Source organism: Chaetodon auriga, chromosome 4 (genome assembly GCF_051107435.1).
Source record: "Chaetodon auriga isolate fChaAug3 chromosome 4, fChaAug3.hap1, whole genome shotgun sequence".
NCBI classification, from domain to species: domain Eukaryota; kingdom Metazoa; phylum Chordata; class Actinopteri; order Chaetodontiformes; family Chaetodontidae; genus Chaetodon; species Chaetodon auriga.
In genome coordinates this window covers 26,889,760-26,910,668 of record NC_135077.1, presented here as the reverse complement: position 1 = coordinate 26,910,668, position 20,909 = coordinate 26,889,760, and the positions used below count along the sequence as shown (strand labels likewise).

At 44.1% G+C, this 20,909-nt stretch overlaps 1 protein-coding gene and 1 non-coding gene across 3 annotated transcripts in view; one reads left to right on the top strand and one right to left on the bottom strand.

Moving 5' to 3' along the window:
* Positions 1-342: 342 nt before the first annotated feature.
* Positions 343-431, top strand: trnay-gua (transfer RNA tyrosine (anticodon GUA)). The gene is given in 2 exon segments: positions 343-379; positions 396-431. It is a non-coding gene; the product is annotated as a tRNA-Tyr (tRNA).
* A 236-nt stretch (positions 432-667) lies between these two features.
* Positions 668-20,909, bottom strand: part of LOC143319531 (E3 ubiquitin-protein ligase DTX4-like) — a 33,503-nt gene continuing 13,261 nt past the window's right edge. For both annotated transcript variants that reach the window (XM_076728593.1, XM_076728592.1), the window contains exons 3-12: positions 17,296-17,510; positions 16,199-17,106; positions 5,630-5,691; positions 5,332-5,493; positions 5,088-5,149; positions 4,800-4,966; positions 4,560-4,713; positions 4,368-4,457; positions 4,156-4,254; positions 668-4,040 (exon numbers count right to left, since the gene is read on the bottom strand). In XM_076728593.1, coding sequence (XP_076584708.1) covers positions 3,909-4,040; positions 4,156-4,254; positions 4,368-4,457; positions 4,560-4,713; positions 4,800-4,966; positions 5,088-5,149; positions 5,332-5,493; positions 5,630-5,691; positions 16,199-17,106; positions 17,296-17,510 — 2,051 coding nt within the window. In that variant the 3' untranslated portion in view covers positions 668-3,908. The remainder of the gene's footprint in view (positions 4,041-4,155; positions 4,255-4,367; positions 4,458-4,559; positions 4,714-4,799; positions 4,967-5,087; positions 5,150-5,331; positions 5,494-5,629; positions 5,692-16,198; positions 17,107-17,295; positions 17,511-20,909) is intronic.

Here is a 20,909-nt window from a genome sequence, read left to right as displayed (position 1 = left end):
ATGACAGAAATTCGAAAGAAATCACAGAACTATGTCATGTGTCTTAAAGCGCTTATGTAAAGACTTCTAGGATTAAAGATATTTCATGGATGAGATGACAGGTGTGTCTTCCATGGAAATGGGTGACTTCCGGTCAGATGAGCGTAATCCAGTACTCACATTCCTCAGCGGGTATCTTATTTGTAAACAAAGTTTGTGTTTTTATTTAGCTTTACTTTGGGTACCTAAAAATGAATGATGTTAAAGCAAACGCTTTCAACATCTTTTATTCTGTTGAAACCACAGTTTTACCGTGTTTTGCATTGTGGGCAAATTTTTTTGTTCCAGTTCGTTCTTTACATCCCTTCGATAGCTCAGTTGGTAGAGCGGAGGACTGTAGAGGCTGGCACACTGAAATCCTTAGGTCGCTGGTTCGAATCCGGCTCGAAGGAAAGCTTTTTTGTCATGGTTTTCGAGGTATTCAAAAACTCTTTCGGAAGACCGTCCCATTAATTACGTTCTGCTCTTTAGGTTTGCCTTTCAGTATATTGTCATAATTTATTAATTCTCAGTCATCAACTTTAGAGAAGTGTTATCATGATGATGATGACGATTTACAGGCCTGCACAAAATCCTGCCACCTGTGTGTACAGCTTTGTCCATGGCTGCTACAATTAAAACACAACGCTGACGTTTCATTCATTCTTTATTTTTTTCTCGTATTAATCACTCATACTCCAGCAATTATTTTGCAATATTTACATTTTGCCTTTTTTCATCAGTTTTAATGCTTTCTCCCATACCAGCGCCTATGATCACCCCTTCCCCATCCCCCACCCCCCAAAAAACAAAAGAAGGCCCTGATACACTGATGTTTGGAGATGATACTGCCTTCAGAAGGGATGAGAACTGGTGATGGGAAAGAAATCCACATTTAAAGAAGGGACTAAACTGAAATTCTGAGTTACTATTCATAGCTGTTTGATCCATTGCTCAAATAGTTTTGGACACTGCACACCATGGATCAAAGCCTTGAAATCAACCATTAGTCTCGTGCAAAAACACTTGGGCTGACGTTAGTGATTCATCTTATGAGCCGTACAATAACAAAATCATGGCCACATCAAACTCAATTCATCCGACTCAGCAAGTCATGAGAAATAGTGATAAAACTGGTCATGACATTTATTTCAGTTTCTCATTCATTGTTTAGAAATCAAAGCCATACTTTTAAAGACAAAAAGACAAAGTAAAAGCAACATAAGGGACTTACAGATGATATGTAGAAAATGAAAGTACCTCAGAGAAGAGCGAGGGTACCACAGTTTGACTTGCTACCAGAAATTCATTACATTTCCCACTCAGATGAAAGTCTATCAAATTCCTCCTTTTCCAAAGAAAAGATGACGCAAATCAGCTTAACTCCTGTACAGAATAAAAAAAACGACATCGTATTTAACGACACTGTCCTTGTAAACCAATTGTAACAAATGTAAAAGGGCATTATTAATACAACATAAATGTAAAAAATGAAAAAAGGCAATTTACTCTATGATAGTGTCACAAAAAATGCTATTAAAAAGCAAAGGCGTAACTATATTTCACATTAAACACAACATTATAAAGAAATTGCAGTACAGAGAGTACCATCATCATCAGAGCTGAAGGACGATGTGATTCCCACAGAGTACCGAAAATAATACCCTAAACTGGGAGCATGTTGGTAATAGAGGTACACAGATTCTCTTTCTCTTTCTCACACACACACATACACACAGATACGTCTTGTAACGTCATTATAGGGGGTCATTTACAGACCCAACTCAGAGACTGGGCAGTGAGTTGATTATCAGTCAGGAGGGGTAGAGATAAGAAGAGGTGTTGAGATAAGACGCTACTTTTTCCTCTACTGAAGCCGCAGATTTAAGGTCTCATTTTGTGCATCTTTTACAATCTGAATTTGCAGTCACACTGTTCCTCTGGCACAGGCGCAAAATAACACTCCTCATGGTATTTTGTCCTAAAAAAGCTGAACTACAACAATATTTATTGACGTAATTAATATCCTCACAGGAATTGCAACATCCTTACATTGCTGGTCCTCGATTGGCCGACACAGCGGCCCGTGTGATTTAAATGAGGTCAATCCAGAGTAAAGGCCTTCTGGTTCAGATGCTGCAAGCTGATCTGATTGGATGGATTTCATCTATGCTCAAGTGACGCCAGCCAATCAGGAGCAAGTGGAGTTGTGATCTGTTTCCTGTAGTTCCTTTAAAACTGGATTTGTGGACTTGAAGTTTAACATCCGAAGTAAGGAGGAGGAACGTTTTAGTCCTGAGGAATTAACAATCCCACACTGGCCAACTAAAATGGATTTGAATATTGAGGGTTTTTTCTTCTCCTCAGTGGTACTGTGTGTTTGGGAGGACCAGGCCATGGCCTCTGTTTCAGGGTGACCTCTTGTCCTCTCCCTCCCTCCCAACCTTCCAACCCTCTGCCCAATCTGAGGGATTTTCTGGCTGTGAGACGAACCCCAGGCTCTTGGTTCATATCTTTTGGGTTTAAGCAATGACAGTGAAGCTCATTCAACTTGAACTAAACACTTAGGACTTGAAGCAAATCCTCAGCACTTAATTCTGGGCAACCCCAAAAATGCTAATCAGCACACATTTTTATTTTCATCCTCATTTTTTCTCCTGTAGACAGGATACAACAGCATTTGCATTCACTGAACCCACATGAACAGTCAAAAGGGAGAAAAGTAAGAAAAATAAAACAAAGATAAGTAAGTAAATACTGGTACCTGTGTATCTAAGGTTAATTTGTACCACAGTGGCTCAATCGTAAGACTCCAAATAGGCCCAAATGACTCAGCCTTTGATTGGTCTTTTGTCATTTCACACTCAGGCATAAACATACAGAGCCCCTTTCTCCAAGGTCATATAAAAACTCATCAAGTCAACAGTAAGAGGTAAAGTATGGAATGATGTTAAATGAGGATTATAGTAACAACGCTAAAAAAGTAACACATGGGTAACTCATAGTAATATTTGGATTTGTTCCAGGATCTTGCAGGCTGAGGTGCAGTTTAAAGTATCACCACAAGAGGGAGCAACAGCACTAAAGTTCAACCGCCAGCAAGCAGGTGGTTTGAACAAAGCCAGCACACAGTCATTCTGTCCTTCATCACTCTTGGTTTCTTTGTGTTCCACGTGATAGCTAAAGTACCTGTTAAGTACAAGTTAATTTTACTCTACTCCTATCCTAGACAACATTCATACACCATCTTTCTGTCTTTCTGCTCCATTATTCCTGCTCCCCTTTCTCCTATCCCCTCCCCCACTGCTCCAGCTCCTTTCTCTCTTTGTCTTTTCTCTCCCAGTTTTCATTAAACTGCTCTAAAATCTTACCATCTTTTCTTGGTTACTCTTTACCCAGTAAAGTAAACTTGTTTTTGTCCTAAACATTAGTACCGATTCATTCTCACTGCTCGACATTTAGTACCTGGCTGTGTATTGAGTCTTTAACCATGAGTGCCATCAGTCTGTGTGGCTTGTCTTTCTGTGCTGTAGCTTCCTCAGACTGCCTTCTACTTCTGTTGATGTGCTTGCTTGAAAACTGTGAAATTTGGACAGACTCGCACTGACAAGCGAACCCAGCGCGGTGACTCAATCACCATCTTGAAAAGTGGTAACCTCTGAAAAACAAAATCAATGTTGTCTATAACCCGAAACGTCCCCCCGCACCCCTTTAAGTGCTGGCAAAGAGAGTGTGTCTCTGTCTAGGGCCTCCTCTTTTTCTCTTCCTGCTGCTGCTGCTTCTTCTTCTCATGGGTAGGCCCACCTCTTTCCCTCTACTCCTCGTTCTCCCTGTCACCCCTCACTACTCTCACAGGGATGTCTCCTCTGCTGCCCTGGTTGTTTTTCTGTTCACTTTTCCATCAGTCCATCATCCTCTGTGATGCCCTGGGCTCGGAGCTCTTCCAGGACATTATCGAGGTGTCCGGGGTCGGGGAAGCCATGGCCCGTCAGGTTGGAGCCAAACTCGGTCTTATGGTGGACCTTGAAGACGGGACAAAAACGAAATGAAGTGAAGGTGAAAAGTAACCTGATGTGTATCACAAACTCAGTCAGTCAAAAAAAAAATTTGTTCTGGAGTTACGGTCTTTTTATGCACCTCGTTCCAGATGACGGTGTCAGACTCTCCTGTAGTGCTTGAAGTACCAACTGAGAAGATCAACCTGCGGTCCCAGGCTACCAGGAGCAGTCTCAGTACCTGTCGACAGTTAGGGTAGAAGTAAGAACAAAAGGTACATTTGAAAAAATCCTTTAAATATACACCTGGATTAAGAATGAATATACGCAGGTTGTGGGGTGTCTTGTTCTTACCTTGCGTCCTTTCTCGCTGTCTGGGAGGTAGCAGTGTCGGGGAAAGCCTCTGGCAGTGAAGGGCTTCCCTGGGTTTGGGTGCTCTGGTCCCTGAAAGCAAAGGGAGAGGATTTTTATTTGCAGGTACTCATGCTGATCAAACCAACTGTGACCATGTAACACCACATGAGAATAAAACAAAGCGTGTTGTACCTGAATGCCTGGTGGTATGTTGTAGATGATGCGTATGGTTTTGCAGTCAAGATGTCCCGGTAGAGAGTGAGGGATGACGTGGTACTCCATCTTCCCTGCCGGTTGGTTGCCTGTCTTTACGCCGTAGATGGTTTTACAGGTGGGACACTGAAGACTGAGCAGAGAGAACAAGACTGAGTGATTATTTGCTAAAAAGATGAGAGACAGTGAAGGGTGATCTCCTCTCTGTCGCTAACCTACCTGCCGTCCTTGTTTCCATTATTATACATGGCCACCAGACACTGGAAATGGTACTGGTGTCCACACTGTGCTAGTCGCCCGACCGACTCCGCCCGAGACACAGGCCCCACTCCTGGACCCTTATATCCAGATGGACCCCCCAACGGCTCCATACAGATGGTACAGTCCTAGAAAAGACGAGGAAGGGGAAGAAAAAGAAAACCCACTGTGAAAACCGAATCCGTTTATTATGAGACCCACACGTGTCACATGAATTAGCACTACGAAAGATACAAATACTGTTCATACCTCCTCTGGTGGACTTTTTACTTTCTGAAGGTACTTCTTTACCACCTCCTCTGGAGTTTTCCCTGCAGACAGACAGGACAGGGAACAGAAGAAGGTGGAGGATGAATGAAGCTGTTGATGTTTGTGTGACACCTGTTGCCAAATCATTTCTTCAACTGACAGCATGGATGTAGCTCACTCAGCAGAAAAAAAAAAAACAGAGAGGCCTTGGTCTTCTGTGGTTGGTCTTGACTTGAGTGCTTACCCTTGCGAGCCTGTTTCTTGGTGGTCTTCCTGCAGCAGTGGCCAAAGCCTGGCACAGGTTTGATGTCGCTCTTGCTGACAGGTGGAGGATGCAGCACGAGTTTAGGAGGCCTGGTCAGACACACGGGCAGAGCGGCAGCACTCATCAGGATACCTGTGATCCCTGAGACACAGCAGAAAAACACAGTCTGGTTAAAGGAGAAACCTTTTTCTCTCCGGTTTCTTGTAAAATTCTCTAAAGATTGAAGTTTTTTCTATCTGCGACCAGTAACAGCTGGTTAGTGAGTACATGGTCTCACCGGCCAGTGCAGGATGAACAGGACTGGATCCATTGAGGTTCTTCACGGGGACGGTGGGCACACTGCAAGGCAAGACACAAACTATTCACTTCAGTGAATTCCTACAGCGACTGTCAGATCCATCAGACACAAGGGGCTGGCAGATATCCACCTAATAAACACTTACTTTGAAAAACAGATGACTGTCATTTTCACACTGAGAGGTCACAGTTAAGAAAACCGAAATTCCCACAAAGGCAAAAAAAAAAGAAAAAAAAAAGACAATAAGTAGATGAGACCGGCTAAATAAACAAGTGTCCTGTCAAATCTTTGTCTTATTCTTACGAGACGTCCTCTTTCTGTTACGTATCTGTCCCGCTAGCTCGCCTCTCCTCTGTTTGTACCTCCCTGTCCGACAGTGTGTGACTTCATCCAGCAGCTAGAGAGCGAATGAATAACTGCGCCCAGCAGTGTGTGTGTGTTTATGAGAGCTAATCCATGGAGTTTCCATCTGCTCAGTGCGCTCAAAGTGATGGACGTCACACAGCTGCTTGCTGGGGATTACCTGCCTCGTCACAAAGCCCATCATCATCATCATCATCATCATCATCGTCATCATCTGAGTGACAAACACACGTCTCACACACACACAGACTCAATCATTAACAGAACTTTACAGTTTCCAGTGTTTGATGAAAGTGATTTGCTGATGTTTATTCGGACATTTGAGGCTTACTCATAGTAATACACATTTCATGCTAAGTCTGGATATTCAAAGCATGCTGGTGGCCATGGTCTGAGTGTTGCAGGTTATGCAGTGTATGTGGCTCTGTGCATTCACAGTTTTTCCCACTGAAACTCTGAAGGCAGGTGAAAAACTATTCAGCTGTCAGCTGTATGTGCCAACACAGCCGTTCAGCTGGGGTCAGTGGCAGGTTAGTCCATTGTAGACTACACTCATAGACCTGGAGGGTCCTCAGGCTGTGGAATTACAGTCTTCACAGCACTGGACTATCCTTTGTCTTCCAGACATAAAGCGACTGCTGAAGGGGAGGAAATAAACGCACATGCTGAGGATGTGTGCAGTGTCTGATGACAGATCAGCTGTTAACTACAATCACAGACTGGTCAAAAAGAAATGTGTCAGTGTTGCCACGTAAGCAAATAAGATCAACTCTTATCAAGGGTGGAATGAAGCTGTGACTCGGAACACACACAAACACAGAAAACCTGTGAAGACAGGTGCATTCAAAGTAGCACATCCTTCAAGACAGATTAGAAGGAGCAGTCTCCACGACAGGCCTGCACTACACCGAGCTAATGAAGGGGTCGCAACCGAACCCGTCTTATCATTCAACCGCAAACACAATCACTCATGCTAATAGACTGTAGGCGGTGTGACAGGCAGCTGGTCTGAGTGCAGCGATGATCTGCTGTTGGTTTAGCTTTAACAGGCTTTCTGTCAGTGCACTAAGCTGCTTTCACTTAACCCCACTCAGCAACACATGACAACATGTGAGTCAATGACTCACTGGGATGCGTTTGTGTGTGTAAGTCTAGTGTGGGTTAGGGAAAGAGTACGAGAGAACGACTTTGTGTGTGAAACCGGGTGTTACTTCACACACTCGGAGAGAAAAAGCAAAACATGAAGTGCGAGTAGAAGAAGAGTAAACATACAGAGTGAGGGGTAAACAACAGAAGTCAGTGATGTAATCTGCCATGTCCCACATATACATACTCCTGTTCTTGCCAAACAGCTGATCATTCATCTCTCACCAGTAATGACACATTGCACATTCATGAATAACCATGCTTCATATTGTACAGTCATTATATCAAACGGGGGAATATTTCCCACACCTCGATACTAACATTGGCTAATGGTTGACTGGTCGTACTGAAGTAATCTGGCACAGTTTGTCTGTTTTGCCAAGCTCATTTCTCCCATGTTTCATTGCGCCATAAACCCATTTTTCATACACACAGGGCTTTAAGGATACTGAGTAACCAGCCGGTTGGAAAAAGTAGGCAGCCTGGGCTCTGCTGTGAAGAGTGCAACGTAAATAAAGATCTGCCATCATTCATTCATTCATTTATTTATTAAGCCCATAAAGGTGTGTGTGGTGTATGTGGGAAATGCAGCACTTTCAGTGGACTTTTTCATGCTTATTGGCACAGCGGCCCTGCTGCTGTCGCTGATGTTTTCCAGTGGTGTCTGAGCAAGAACATCTAATGAGCACGTCCTCTGTCTGTGGACTCAATGCAATTCTGAATGTCTCTCATCATCAATTATTTTGTTAATATTAATCAAACACTGAAGACGACTCTCCGCTCTCTACTCAGCAGGACACAACCTCTCATCTGAGTACGTGCACACACAGTCATAGAGAGCGAATGACTGGCAGCTTTCTCCATCATCATGCTCATAGAGTTTTGACGTGGAGGCAAGTGGTCATCAAATGTCTCAGCTATACACCTGTACAGTTTTGTGACTGCATCATGCACGGATCTGAAGCACGGCCGACAAAGAGTCAGCTCTACCTGTCACCAATGTGGAGGCTACTGACAGCAGACAAGTCTTTTATGTCCAATGATTGTTTCAGACTGTACGACATCAGGCCAATCACAGCCCAACCCGACAGTCAAAGGGCATCAGGAAAATTAATGGGTGAAAAATGGGGGGCAATGAATTGTTTCATCCCGTGCAGTGTATCACAGTGGACGGCAAGCACCCAAGTTTCAACCAAGTATCAAAAATGTGGCTGCCAACACATCTTAATCACATCACATTTCCATCTACGTTGCTCCGATTAGTCCGAGCTTCGCTCTGTAATACCTGCGCTCTGCTGTCGCATGCACTCAAAGTAGTTTAAGATCTTAAACTTGTCAACAAAGACAGACAGACAGCTTCCTCTGTTATAAACAGGCTGCCTGCTGATGACGGATGGGAAACACCTATATTAGACCTGTACTGGATCGAGTCAATGAGTGATGATGACAGTGATCTCACACACAAATACACACACATACTAATCACTTGTTGCCAGTGAGCGGATATATTAATATTTAATAGGCTGCTGCGTTAGCAGGGAAGTCTTTACAGTGTGAGGTAAGAGAGAGGAGAGCGTTGAGTCAAGTCTGATCCTCAATAAGCTTCATGTAGCTCATTAACACACTTTCCTGCTGCCCTACTGATGTGCTGATGATACACACACACACACACACACATATACACACACACACACGCACGTACATACGTACATGTATATATATGTATACAGATACATATATATACACACACAGCCCGAGAAACAGGAAGCCAGGCAGCTCTGATGGAAATAAAAGCAGTGAAGAAGAAAAGAGCCAGAGATTCTTTTAAAAAGGAAGATCCCGTGAGGGGGAAGGGCCTGAAGGTGACTCCAGTATCTTGACCCCCTGCCACCTCAAACCCGCCCTCCAGCCCTCCCACCGGATCACACACTCCCTCAGCTTTGTCTCAAACACTCCCTCCGACCCTCCGTCCCCCTGCTCCTCTTCTTCCCCCAGGCCCAGATGGACATCAGCTGGACTGATTTAGACACCAGACAATAACACACTCCCACACATTCTCACACACATATTGTCACACGCACATAAAGCAGCACCCACAACCTCACACACATTCCTATGGACTCACACACGTACTAATGATGTTTCAAGCAGCCTTAGTGAAAAATAATGTGGCAGAAAGTGGCAGACAGGTCTGCTGCTGTGGACCGAATGTGTGACATTTCTGAAAATCATACTAAATTTTAAATGTGAGCTGGGAGTTTGTTTTGTTGATCACCAGAGAAGGCTGTGCATTTGCAGAATGGAAGATGACAGGGTTGACAAACAAAATGTGAAAAAACAGCGGACAGCAATTCAAAAGTGGCTGTGGATTCACCTGAGTGAAACTCACCAAACTTTTTCTGAACATACTGAGGGACAGCAGACAGTGGAGACTGTTACTCTGGGAACAATTTGTCAAAGTCATACCTGTCTGTCGAGGCCTGTGTCACAGCTGATATGTGTGTCTTTCTAAACTTGTCTCATTCTTCTCATTCTCCTCATGCAGTCAAGGATGTCGGTTTTGTCCGAGGTTTCAGTCTGCATACATCTCTGTGTGTCTGTGCTTACAGCTCCCTCTACAGGCCACACATGATCCAAATAAGACTCAGAGCTGGAGTCTGCAACCTGTTGGTGAAGTGAACAGGTGCCACCACATCCTCATTTCTGCTGCTCTGGTCTGATCTCTCCCACTAATAAGTCAGACCTCCTCTCTTTCTCACAGCCCTTCCTGCTTAATTTGCTTTTCCTCACTAGTCTGTCTGTGCAGCCCCCTCCCGTCAACACACCAGTTTCTCCCCCCACTCATTCATTCCCTTTGTCTCGTTCCTATAATCCCCCACTGGAGAGAGAGTGACAGCACACATTCTTCACTACGTCTCCCCTTAGGACTGTCAATATTTACTTTTACTGTGTGTGAGAGAGAAGGACAGTGTGTGTGTGTGTGTGTGTGTGTGTGTGTGTGTGTGTGTGTGTGTGAGAGAGAGAGCATATATTAAATGCCTTCACAGCCAGGCATCTGTGTGTGTGTGTGTGTGTGTGTCTGTGTGTGTGTGTGTGTGTGTGTGTCACCTCCATCTCTCTCTGTCTAGTGTTGGCCTGATTTCTTGCACCACAGTGTGATCAATCTTTGACAGTTTGCTGACTCGTTTCTTTGTCTTGCACCACCCCCCACCCAATTCCCATAAGCCCTTGTCTTCGGTGTTGTCTGAGTCTCAGACTGTCTACACACACACACACACAGACACACACGCACACATTAATGTATCTGCAGACCCCCTCCTCCACTCAGAATTGTCTGAGGCTAACAACAATGCTGACTGGACCAGTACTATTGTCTACCTCTTCTCCATTTGAAAAATATTCCCATTATGAATATACTGCTCGATCAGCACTGGCATCTATATGATGGGGTATTCCACCACATCCACCCCCTCTAAAAACCTGCCTTCCCTAATAAATGCTATGCGCGTAAGACTATAGTTAAGGCATCTTTACTAACTAGGAGAGTTAAAACAGCACAAAACTCTAAAGGACACTAAAAGGAAGCCGAGTCAGAGAGATGAAAAGATTGAGAACTTGTGAAAATCCAAAAAAAGACAGTAGTACAGAGGAGTAAAGGAGAAAAAGGGACTAAATGGTAAGCAAAGAATACAGAAAGGGCTGGGTAGAGGGGGAAGGAGAAGAGAGCAGAAAGAGGAGAAAACTAGTGGAGGCTCAGCATTGTGCTGCTAATGCAGCCCAGACTTGGGTAATCCAACAAAGGTTACTGTGGAGACCAACAATGAGGTTCTGAGGGGCCCAGGCTGCTGAGACGCGACGGGAGAGGAGGGAGGAGAGGAGCCAGGGAAGGAGAGGAGGGGGCAGGGAACAAGTGACGGGGTTGAGGGAGGGGGATACTGCCAAGAAATCTACATCTCAAAACCATCTGACCTTGCTTTCAGTTTGAAAGTGATTGTGTGCCAGAATCCCATTTTTCAGCCTCTGGAGCTGAACTAAAACTGAAAATGCATCACTTCCTGTGCAGCAGCAGGCTTTTCACCAGAACAGAAGACATACACCTGCTCTAAACCAACAAACCGGTCAGCTTTCATGAAATGGCTTTAGTCCCTGTTCTGTGACATCATGGAACTTTGGAAAATGTCACTATGAAATCTAGTTTTTCTTTCCGGTGTCAGTACTGAAGGATCTGTTTGAAGAAGCTGAGCTGTGACTGGAAGCTGATTAAAATCAGCCTCTGTGGGTAAATGAGCAACATTTTCCTTTCCTCGGCTTGACTGTGAAGCACGGGGAAGCCAGAAAAGACAGCGTCAGTCAGCAGCTGCAGGGTTAAATTAAAGAGCCAAAAACACTGAGTCTACAGTCACAGCTCTGCACTTCAACACAGGGGTGCTTTCAGCTGAATGCTGACGCTGCATGGCAACACGCTCGAGTATGTTTACAATGTTCACCATCTTAGTTTAGCGTGCCAGTATGGTAACATTACCTCATATGCCTGAGCCGGTGGGACTGACATTGGTTTTGCAGATAACTGGTCATTAAGTAGTTGACAAATTGAAATTCTGCCTTAATGGGGATCACAAGGGTAGGGTGGGCTTTATCCTCAGACAGACACAGACAGACATAACCATCCACAGATCAATACAGCAAGCATGAATACATGGTTACAACAACTGAATCCAAGCAACTTCTTGAAACAGACCCTCTTACACTGGATATCAGGGACATGCAAGACATCAGGAGGAAATATATTAACAGGGAGGGAGTTAATAGTTAATAGACTGAGCTGGAAAGTTTTAGCTCAGAACAAAGTCAAGAGAAAAAAATAGTAACAGTAGTAAAAGAGAGATGATGGAGGAGAAGAGAGGAGGTTAAGGGCTAGAGAACAATTAGAAAAGAAGCAGGAGTTCAAGGGTACTTGGGGGGGAAAAAGAGCCAGAGAGTGTGTTAAAGCTGAGGGGAGAGCGGTGGGGGAGGAGTGGGTGAGGCTCGCAGTTTTTTTTTTTTTATACAGCTCATTCACCCCCAGGCCCCACATTCACAGTCATTTGCTACTCGTCAACAGTGTCAGTGGTTAAATGTCTTTGTGATTGCAGTGTACTACTTCTAACACTGTCGTGCCAAAACAAGAAGACCTCAAGCTGCACTGGAATACACAGGATCACATGACTGAAGTCGACAGCAGCTGCAGCCTTTGGAAATACACCTGACTGGACTTAGTTTGAGGTACACTGCTGGCACTGAAGACAGGGTTATCTTTAAAGTGCTGTTTTGGCATCTCACCATGATTGTTCCCCATAATGAGATTCTCATGGTTACTCGTTTGCACATTTATAATTTTTGTTTGTTCACCTCTTAACATTTAAGCAAGTTTCAATTCAACAAAAGAAAATAACATAATTGTAGACACATTCTTCTTTGCGTTTCCTGAATGCCACTCACACAGAGGATCAATAACATATCAATGCATCGTGCCGACTGTCAACAAAATGCAAGCAGATGCGCAGTGTTGTGTTTTCCAAGAGAAATGGACAAACAATTAGCGGTTTGTTGAAGTGAAAGGCAAGCCAGTGTGATCAAAAAAAGGCTAATCTCGGGTGTCATTGCAGCTACAAACATGCTAAACAGCATTAAAGGTAACGCTCTTCAGTGGAGTTTGGATGTCCAACAAACAGCTTTCACAAGACCACATTCTGACAGAGACAGTGTTATTCAGGCAAGTTTGTGGTGAGCGTGCTAATAGCTAAGACGCTGAAACCTCATTTAAGAGGAGCATTTGTGAAAGGAGAGCCTTGTTGCTGCTGTGGAGCGGCTAGCATCAGACAGAATAAAATTGTTTCAAAGTGTCTGTGTGATCTTGCCTTCATGGTGGACGTTACCAAGAACCACTCAGAGCTGAACCTCAAGCACCAGCAGCTTCTCAACTCTCTGCTTTCAAATGTGAAATCATTTGAAGTGAGAGTGCAACTGGAAAGAGGAAACACTGTGCAGTTTCCTGCTCTGCAAGAACAAAAGCCTGCACTGACATCTGGATGTGGTGCTGAGGGTGAAACTCCAGGGATTTGGTGACAGGTTTCAGATCATTAAAAAGGTTAACAAAAGGAACTGAACATATTTGCTGTTTAATGTGGAACCAGCTGCTGTTCTGACAGACTACAGCACAAAATCACTGAGCTGCAAAGCAACGACCTGCTGCTACGAGCAGCTCTTTTCAAACCTGACTCTTGCTATGACTCAGACGCCTCACCAAAGAGAAGCAAAAAAAACCCCAAAAAAACTCAGGTTTCCCAGTGTCTCTGTCATCACGCTGACAGATCAACAGTAGAGTCATTTCTGCCACTCAGTAAAAATTAACAGCTTACAGTTAACATTATGTGATAAGCACAAGCAGCTAAACACTGTACGGTGTAAATATGAAAACATGTTTCACAGTTTACAAGTGGATTGCTGCCTAGCATTAGCTATAGATTTAACTACAAACATACAAAGAGTTTCTCAGTTGCTGTGAGATCTGACTTGCCACTTATTTGTATTCAGCATTCAGTAATATTCAATTTACAGTGATGCTGATGGGCTTGCACCCTGTGTTAAAATCTGAAAGGACGCTTTAATCTTACTTATCGATGTGTTCAGGGGATCGCAGGGAGCTTCTGCTTCATTCAAAAAATGTGTGTATATTTTATATTTGTATATTTTTTAAACATTTTGTCTCCGCCACAGAAACACGAGGCAACTGCTATGATAAGGTTGTCTGACATTCATTGACAGCAGTTAATTATTGGTTTGATTGATGGTTTACGGTGTCTAATAATGTGTGTTTGTATTGATAACTGCTGGTGGCTCATCAGGCTAATTATCAGCTGATTGTCTCTAACGGCAGTATGCAGTAAATGGTTTCCCTTTGTGTGTGTTTTTAGACTACTTTCCTAAACATATTGACATATTGTGGCCACATAATAGCGAACATGTCTCTGTAGCCTCCCCTTGAGAAGTTCCTCATCAGTGTGTTCAATGTTTGACATGAAAAAAGTTTAGTGACTGCTCTAATTATCTCAGAATCAAACGCTAATAGTTGCATGGGTGCTGAAACTTGTTCAGTTTAATCTCGATCATCGTTAGCCCATTTATAGACTGGATTTTGTAACTGAAATATAACAATAGAAATGAATGAGTTCTTCACATTTAAAAAGTCAATCAGACAGCATTTTGTCCATAAGTCAAACATTCAGGTTATGTTTGAATATACTCAGAACTGTTTTAAAATACGCTGACTCCTGATTGTTGATTGGATACCATTGTGTCTTCAATATATGTAATCATCACTTATTGTTTCTGCACCCTTTGGCGACCTACATTTTTGCTGCGATGCCCCAATAAATTTCTATTTCCAAAAAGCAGCCTTGCCCTGAAAATGGCTTCATTCCAGGCCTGCAATCATCACATGACTCCTGATCTCTCCACAGTGGCTTCCAATTTGAGATGGTTACGTGGACCCCTAACAGAGCTGCCCTCTGCTCAGACCTTTGCACTGTGCATACCGCTGTATGCATAAAATAGCTTTAGAGAGGGGGAGGTACTGCTGACCCATGGCCTTCACATTCGTTTTCTTGTCCTCTCCCACAATCCCTCCTTCCCTCCCCTTCTGCTCTACAGATGCCACTTCACAGATGGATAGCACACAGAGGGCTGTGCTGCTGACTTCTGACACAGACCAATGGGGCACACACACACACACACACACACACACACACACACACACACACACACACACACAATCCAAGTAAACAGGTACAAGGTCAGTTCATAGCTTCAAGTTTGGCCTTACTTCCATTTTGATGACGATTCCGTGAATTGTCATTAATCTACTTTTATTGTTACTTAACATGCATTTGAGTCTGCGTTTCAAATCCTACGATCACTTCAGACAAGCGAGTTGAGGGTCGTGAAGACTGAATCTCATTTGTCTCCCTTAAAATTCTTCAGTCTTCTGCCTGCTCATCTGTCACCTCATGCAGCATCATTCACTTTTGCTCAATACACCAAACGCTTAATTAAAGAAATGAGCAATTCGACCCGTGACAGGTCTGAAACCCCAACATGTGACCAGAACAACAACATATACAGAACAGAAATTTCCAATAGGAAGGACTGTGAGTCACACTTCTGAAGTCACATCACTCACAGTCAGTGCAGAGTAAGAAATGACTCATTACAACACCAACAATTATAGTAACACCTTCTGACGGGTGTCACAAGGGTTGTATGCACAGTTCACATGTGGTTATGTGTGTATGTATTAGTGTTGCATGCCCAGGCGTGCATATTCGTATGAGTGTTTCTGCATGTTTGAACATGCAAGTGGGCATGTGCAAATGTCAACGTGCTGATGAGCAGTTGTCAAGAGCATTTCTCACTGCATGTCTGTACAGACTCTGTAAATGTTTGTGACTGTCATAGGGCTGCGCAATATGGGAGAACAGCCAGTATGAGATACACTTTGTATACTGGGATGACAATATGAGATGCAAATACATGTTCAGGCTCAGCCTCTCATATTTTGAACGCCTACAAAAGACTGTCTGCCTGCTGTGTAATTAAATGACTTAAACATCTAATGAAAAAATAATAGTCAATCCAGTCAGCTATTGCTTGCACCTTGTTCTGATCTCTCAAATAAAAAAAGAGTGCCACAGAACGTTGGTCTACATTTAGACGTAGACCAACAGTTGATGACTCTAAATCTGAATTTAGAAACAGCAAAGTGGAGCAGGAGCTTTAGGATGTCGGCTGTTCTGATCCTGCAGCTCCTTGTGATGTTGACTGTGGGAATTCATATTGCAGTCAAGATAAAAATATGGTAACTGATGCAGCCCTGAACTGCACCATCATCACCTTCATCTACCTGACACAAGGTAAATGTAAAAGGCCTTTAATGCAGCTACTGGTATTGCTTGTGTCTTCCACAGTCAGAGGTCTTGCTGTGTGTATACTTTATTTACTCACCCTGATGCTATGAGCGCTCTGGACTGGGCCATTGCAATCCTCTGTAGCGCTGGTCTGCTCAGCCCAGCTAAGCTCGATCTCTGTGGCAACGGGGCATGGCACACTGTTGCTGCAGATGATGGCGTGCGCTGTGGCTTCATCACCAATGGCGATGGAGAGGGCACAGGAGAGGGGGGCGTGGTCACGCTGTTGGCAGGGGAAATTAATGTGGCTGTTGGCACCGATTCATTGGCTGACGATGAAGAGTGCTTGGCCGGAACAGACGGAGGGTTCAGATTCGGGTTGGATGTTGGAGGCTGAGGAGGTGGGAGGGATGGTGGAGGCGGCCTGTTGAAAGACGAGGAGATACCCAGAGAGGAAGTGCCTGCAGTGAGGGCGGCCAGCGACTGAGCAAAGAGCTGTGCATTCTTTCGCGGTGAGGCGGTGTTTTTGGAAATGGCGAGGCCGTGTGGCAGCGTCTGATAGTAGTTGGAGTTTGAGTTTGAGTTCTGCTGCTGTCCTCGTCCCAGAGTGGCTGATTTGGATGGGCTCAGAGGTTTGGAGATGGTGGGTACTGAGTTCTTGGGCCGCTGCATGGTAAGTGAGCGTCTACCTAAAGTCTGTATCCCTACTCCTACTCCTCCTCCCCCTGCTCCTCCTGTATTGGTCTTCACACTAAGGACCAGCATACACTGCTGGCAGGAACAAGGCTGACCCAGTCCAGTAGCCGGTAAGACCCCATTTGGGTAGAGAGAGCTTCCAATCCCCAAACTGGTTCCCGACACCCCAACACCCAGCAGGGCTCCTGTCAGGCCTCCACCTGCTCCTACACCTCCTCCTTTGGGTACTGGTAGAGGACCAGACACCAAAGGGTAGGCCATGTCAGCACGTCTCTGGATCCTCCGACACCTCTGGCTCTGTCTGTTCACCTGAAAAAGGACAGATAATAACATTAGGTTCAGCCACTTCTGACTGCTAGTTCATTATGAGGTCATCTCATTAGGAGGACACTGCAGCTTCAGAGATACATATCACTGATTTGGTAACAGAATTAAAGATATGGAAGAGTTTTCAAGTTGCCTTTGTCTTTGATGGCCATGTAAAGGATTTAAACACACCTGTGTCATGTTCTTAAAATCAATGAGATAGCAGAAGCCAAGAGGTGTCAGGTCAAGGCAGGGCTGCTGGCGGTTGTGGGCATTCTCGATGGCGATGGCCACCTCCATGTCGTAAGGCGTCCACGTACCCGCATCGTTCTCCCACTCCCACTGCCAGCCCTGACCCGGGGCCGAGCCTGGGTCATAGAAACTCCTCCGCACCGGACGGATGGTTCCTGAAATAGAAAGAGGAAGAAAAAGAAAAATGTGTGTTAATTAATTACTTTGTCCCAATAGGTTTACTCAATAGTTAACCAGGAGCCTCTCCACCAGATAAAAGACACAAGGTCTTCGAGGCAGAGCAAAGCTAGTGCGGTGGGAATACTGTACAACTGAATACACACATTGTGTAGTAATGCCAGTAAAACCAAGAGATCAAGAGACAACAAAGGGATAGACCTGGTGAATGAACTTTGCTCTTTGGTCTCTTAACCCCATCATATGGGGTTAAGAGCTGCATCCTGTACAACCAGAGGCTCTGGGCAGACTTAACCTGCAGGTACAGCCTGCAGGTCAGAGAAGCCACATGCACACTGGCTAAAACCACCACACTGTCACAGAAAAGTCTGAGTGAGAAAGTCAATGAATGAGGCTGCTCCGCTTCAACAATTAATATTTCCTTGATGTTCAAGAATATGCAGATGGAGTCTGCTTTTATTTACTGAGTTACATGTTCTCTGACTGAAGTCACTTAGGCTATATGCAATATTCTCATTCTAATAAATGGACTGAATGGTAACAGTAAATGCACTGATTGAACATTTGGGGTGTGGATTCGCTCTTTGCTATGATGGCTGAGGGTGCTGACAGCATCATAGCACATATTCCTCTTTTCCGTTCAACTCTTCAGTGAATCCTTAGAACACTGGAACGAGAACAGATTTCTTAGTGTGATATCTGAATTTTCCACTACCTCTAAATAAACAGGCTGCTTGCAGAAAGAACGGAGACACAGAGGGTCCGAAAGAGGGACTTGGCAACATGTGTATGCCACAAATAATGGTCATTAAGGAATGATGCAGCCTTTCTAAGTCGATGCATGATTTTCATTAAAATACTTGGATGAGTGGTTTTAGCAAATCCACCACAATAACGTCACAAAGGGAAGGGGGATGCCAGCCTTGTGATCCTGGGCCCTGCAGCACACTGAGTTTGATATTTTGAGGAGCACTTATTCCATTCTGCTCTTTATCTCACATTCATATACTCGGATACGTGTGTCTTCACTTTCACCACACTTCAATATTTCACTGACTACCACACTGCTAATAACCATCTAAGCACACCAGAATACATCATTAAAAATGCAAATATATAACCAGAACACAACAATGTCTCTGTGTCCCAGCAGGGCAGAGGGGTGGAAGGAGGGTCTCCAAACCAACCAACCAGAAACTACCTTAGTCTCCAGGGGTTACAGGCTATTAAGTCAATACCAGGACAAGGAGAGGAAGCCGTGTGTGTGTGTGTGTGTGTGTGTGTGTGTGTGTGTGTGTGTGTGTGAGAGTGACTGAGAGACTAGTACAAAGAGGTGATACTGGCATCAACACACAGACATCAAAAGGATGGAGCTGAATGGACAGGGGGCTGCATTTGTTTGGTGTGGACAGGGACAGAGACAGAGAGGGAGTGAATAAATAAATTGAGATATCACATACTGTATTGTTTGTTGTGTCTATAGTTGTACAGTAATTCATTTGCTGGAGGAACACCGAAAAAGAAGATCCTAAGTATATGATACAGGAAGAGACAGACAAATATACAGAGGGGCTCTCAAATGTGTGAGACAAAGACAAAAAGAGTGTTTGTGAAAATGCATGATCCCCTCCTCCTCTGCTCTCCACTTGACCCGCTCATTACCACGAGAAATTAAACCTCTCTCTCAAACTGCAGAGTGAACGAGTTCGTACACAGTGAGACAGACAGCAGACTGCAGTCAAGCTGCACTGCTGTCTGTCTGCTTTCAGGTCCAGGCAGGAGACAGCGGCCATTTTTCAGAGCTTACGTGATGCCACAATGCTGTTTCTTTAAAGTTTGCTTAAACTACAATGACACTGGATGCCGACTGTGTCTCATTGTTTTACACTATTGAAATTCTTCAAAATGACTTAACTTTGACAGCAGAGTAAATAAAGCACAGAATGGTTCATTTTTGCTCATTATTCTCAATCTGCTATGATGTGCAGACTTCGGTCTTTTAAATCACATCGCGTCTTTTATGCTACTTCACCCTCAGCGAACTACTTCACCTGATGGACCTGCTGTGGAGACCCCATCTATTGCAATAACGATGTCCACCCCAAGAGGACAAAACCACATGGGTGCTCTTTCATAATCTCTCCATTATGCTAATAATAAAAGAAATAATGTGCAGCATTATTGATCCCTCAAGGGATTCTCTTTGTGCATGCATGAATACAGCAAGAGGCATAATGGGAAAGGCAGCTGTTTGTCCACAAAGATGGTCAAATAGCATCTGTGCATTTGGTGTGTCTTTAAGCTTTATCTGTGCTGGACTCTCTTAAACAGGCCAAGGTCTTATCACAAAGAGGACAACCTGCCATTGTCTCTGAACGTGGCATCAACACTTGCAATGAGGATGCTTGCATGTGTATGTACACATGGGTGTTCTGTGTATTATCGGACGCTGCTGATTCATTTTCAGAGAATGAACACAGTGAGTTAAGCTTCCAGCCTACAGCAGAGATGCGGTTGTGTTGGCCAATGCACAATAGGCATAAAATAGCCTACAAATAGCATTCGACATTGAGATTGTCGATTTAGCATGGTAATGCACAACAAGGTTGCAAATAATTGAGGCAATCAAGAAGATTTAGCGAAGACTACACCTGCTCCACCGAGCTAGAGCTTAATGATTTTAGCCGACAGAGGATAACAGGCTGTTCGTAAGCTTAATAAGCTTCCTGTAATGATCATCTCCCCTTAGAGTCCTGCTCACATGGTCATAATTCTGGTGTTTTTCACAAGAAACATGAGGCACAATTGCTGAACTTAACTGAACATTTATTTAACACTGATGTTCTTGTCTGCATTGTTTCTGTTGGTTTTATGGACTGCTGTGTAGGATTTAGGGAGATCCATTGGGAGAAGTGGAATATAGGATTGATAAGTATGTCTTCATTCATGTATTATCATCTAAAAATAAGAATCGCTCTGCTTTCACTATGTTAGAATGAGTTCTTAATATCCACAGAGGGAGCGGGTCTTTTTCCACTGAGTCCCCCATACTGCACCACCATGTTTCTACAGTAGCCCAAAGAGGACAAACCAAACACTAGCTCTAGAGAGTGCCTTGCATGTTTTCAGCAGCCACTGTAGGTTCTCTTACATGCTTGGAATGGGAGGGGGGACATGAGGAGCATTCAGGTGGTTCCAATCTGCAACCTCACTGCTGGATGCCAGCGAGTCAACACACTGGGCCTTTAAGCAGATCTGCAGTGCTCTCTCTGCAGTGCACTTATTTTAAATGAAAAATCTATCAACGAAATAAATGTCCACAGGTAATCAAAAAAACATGAATGAAAAATTAAGTTTCAGTGCACTTAACAACAGCA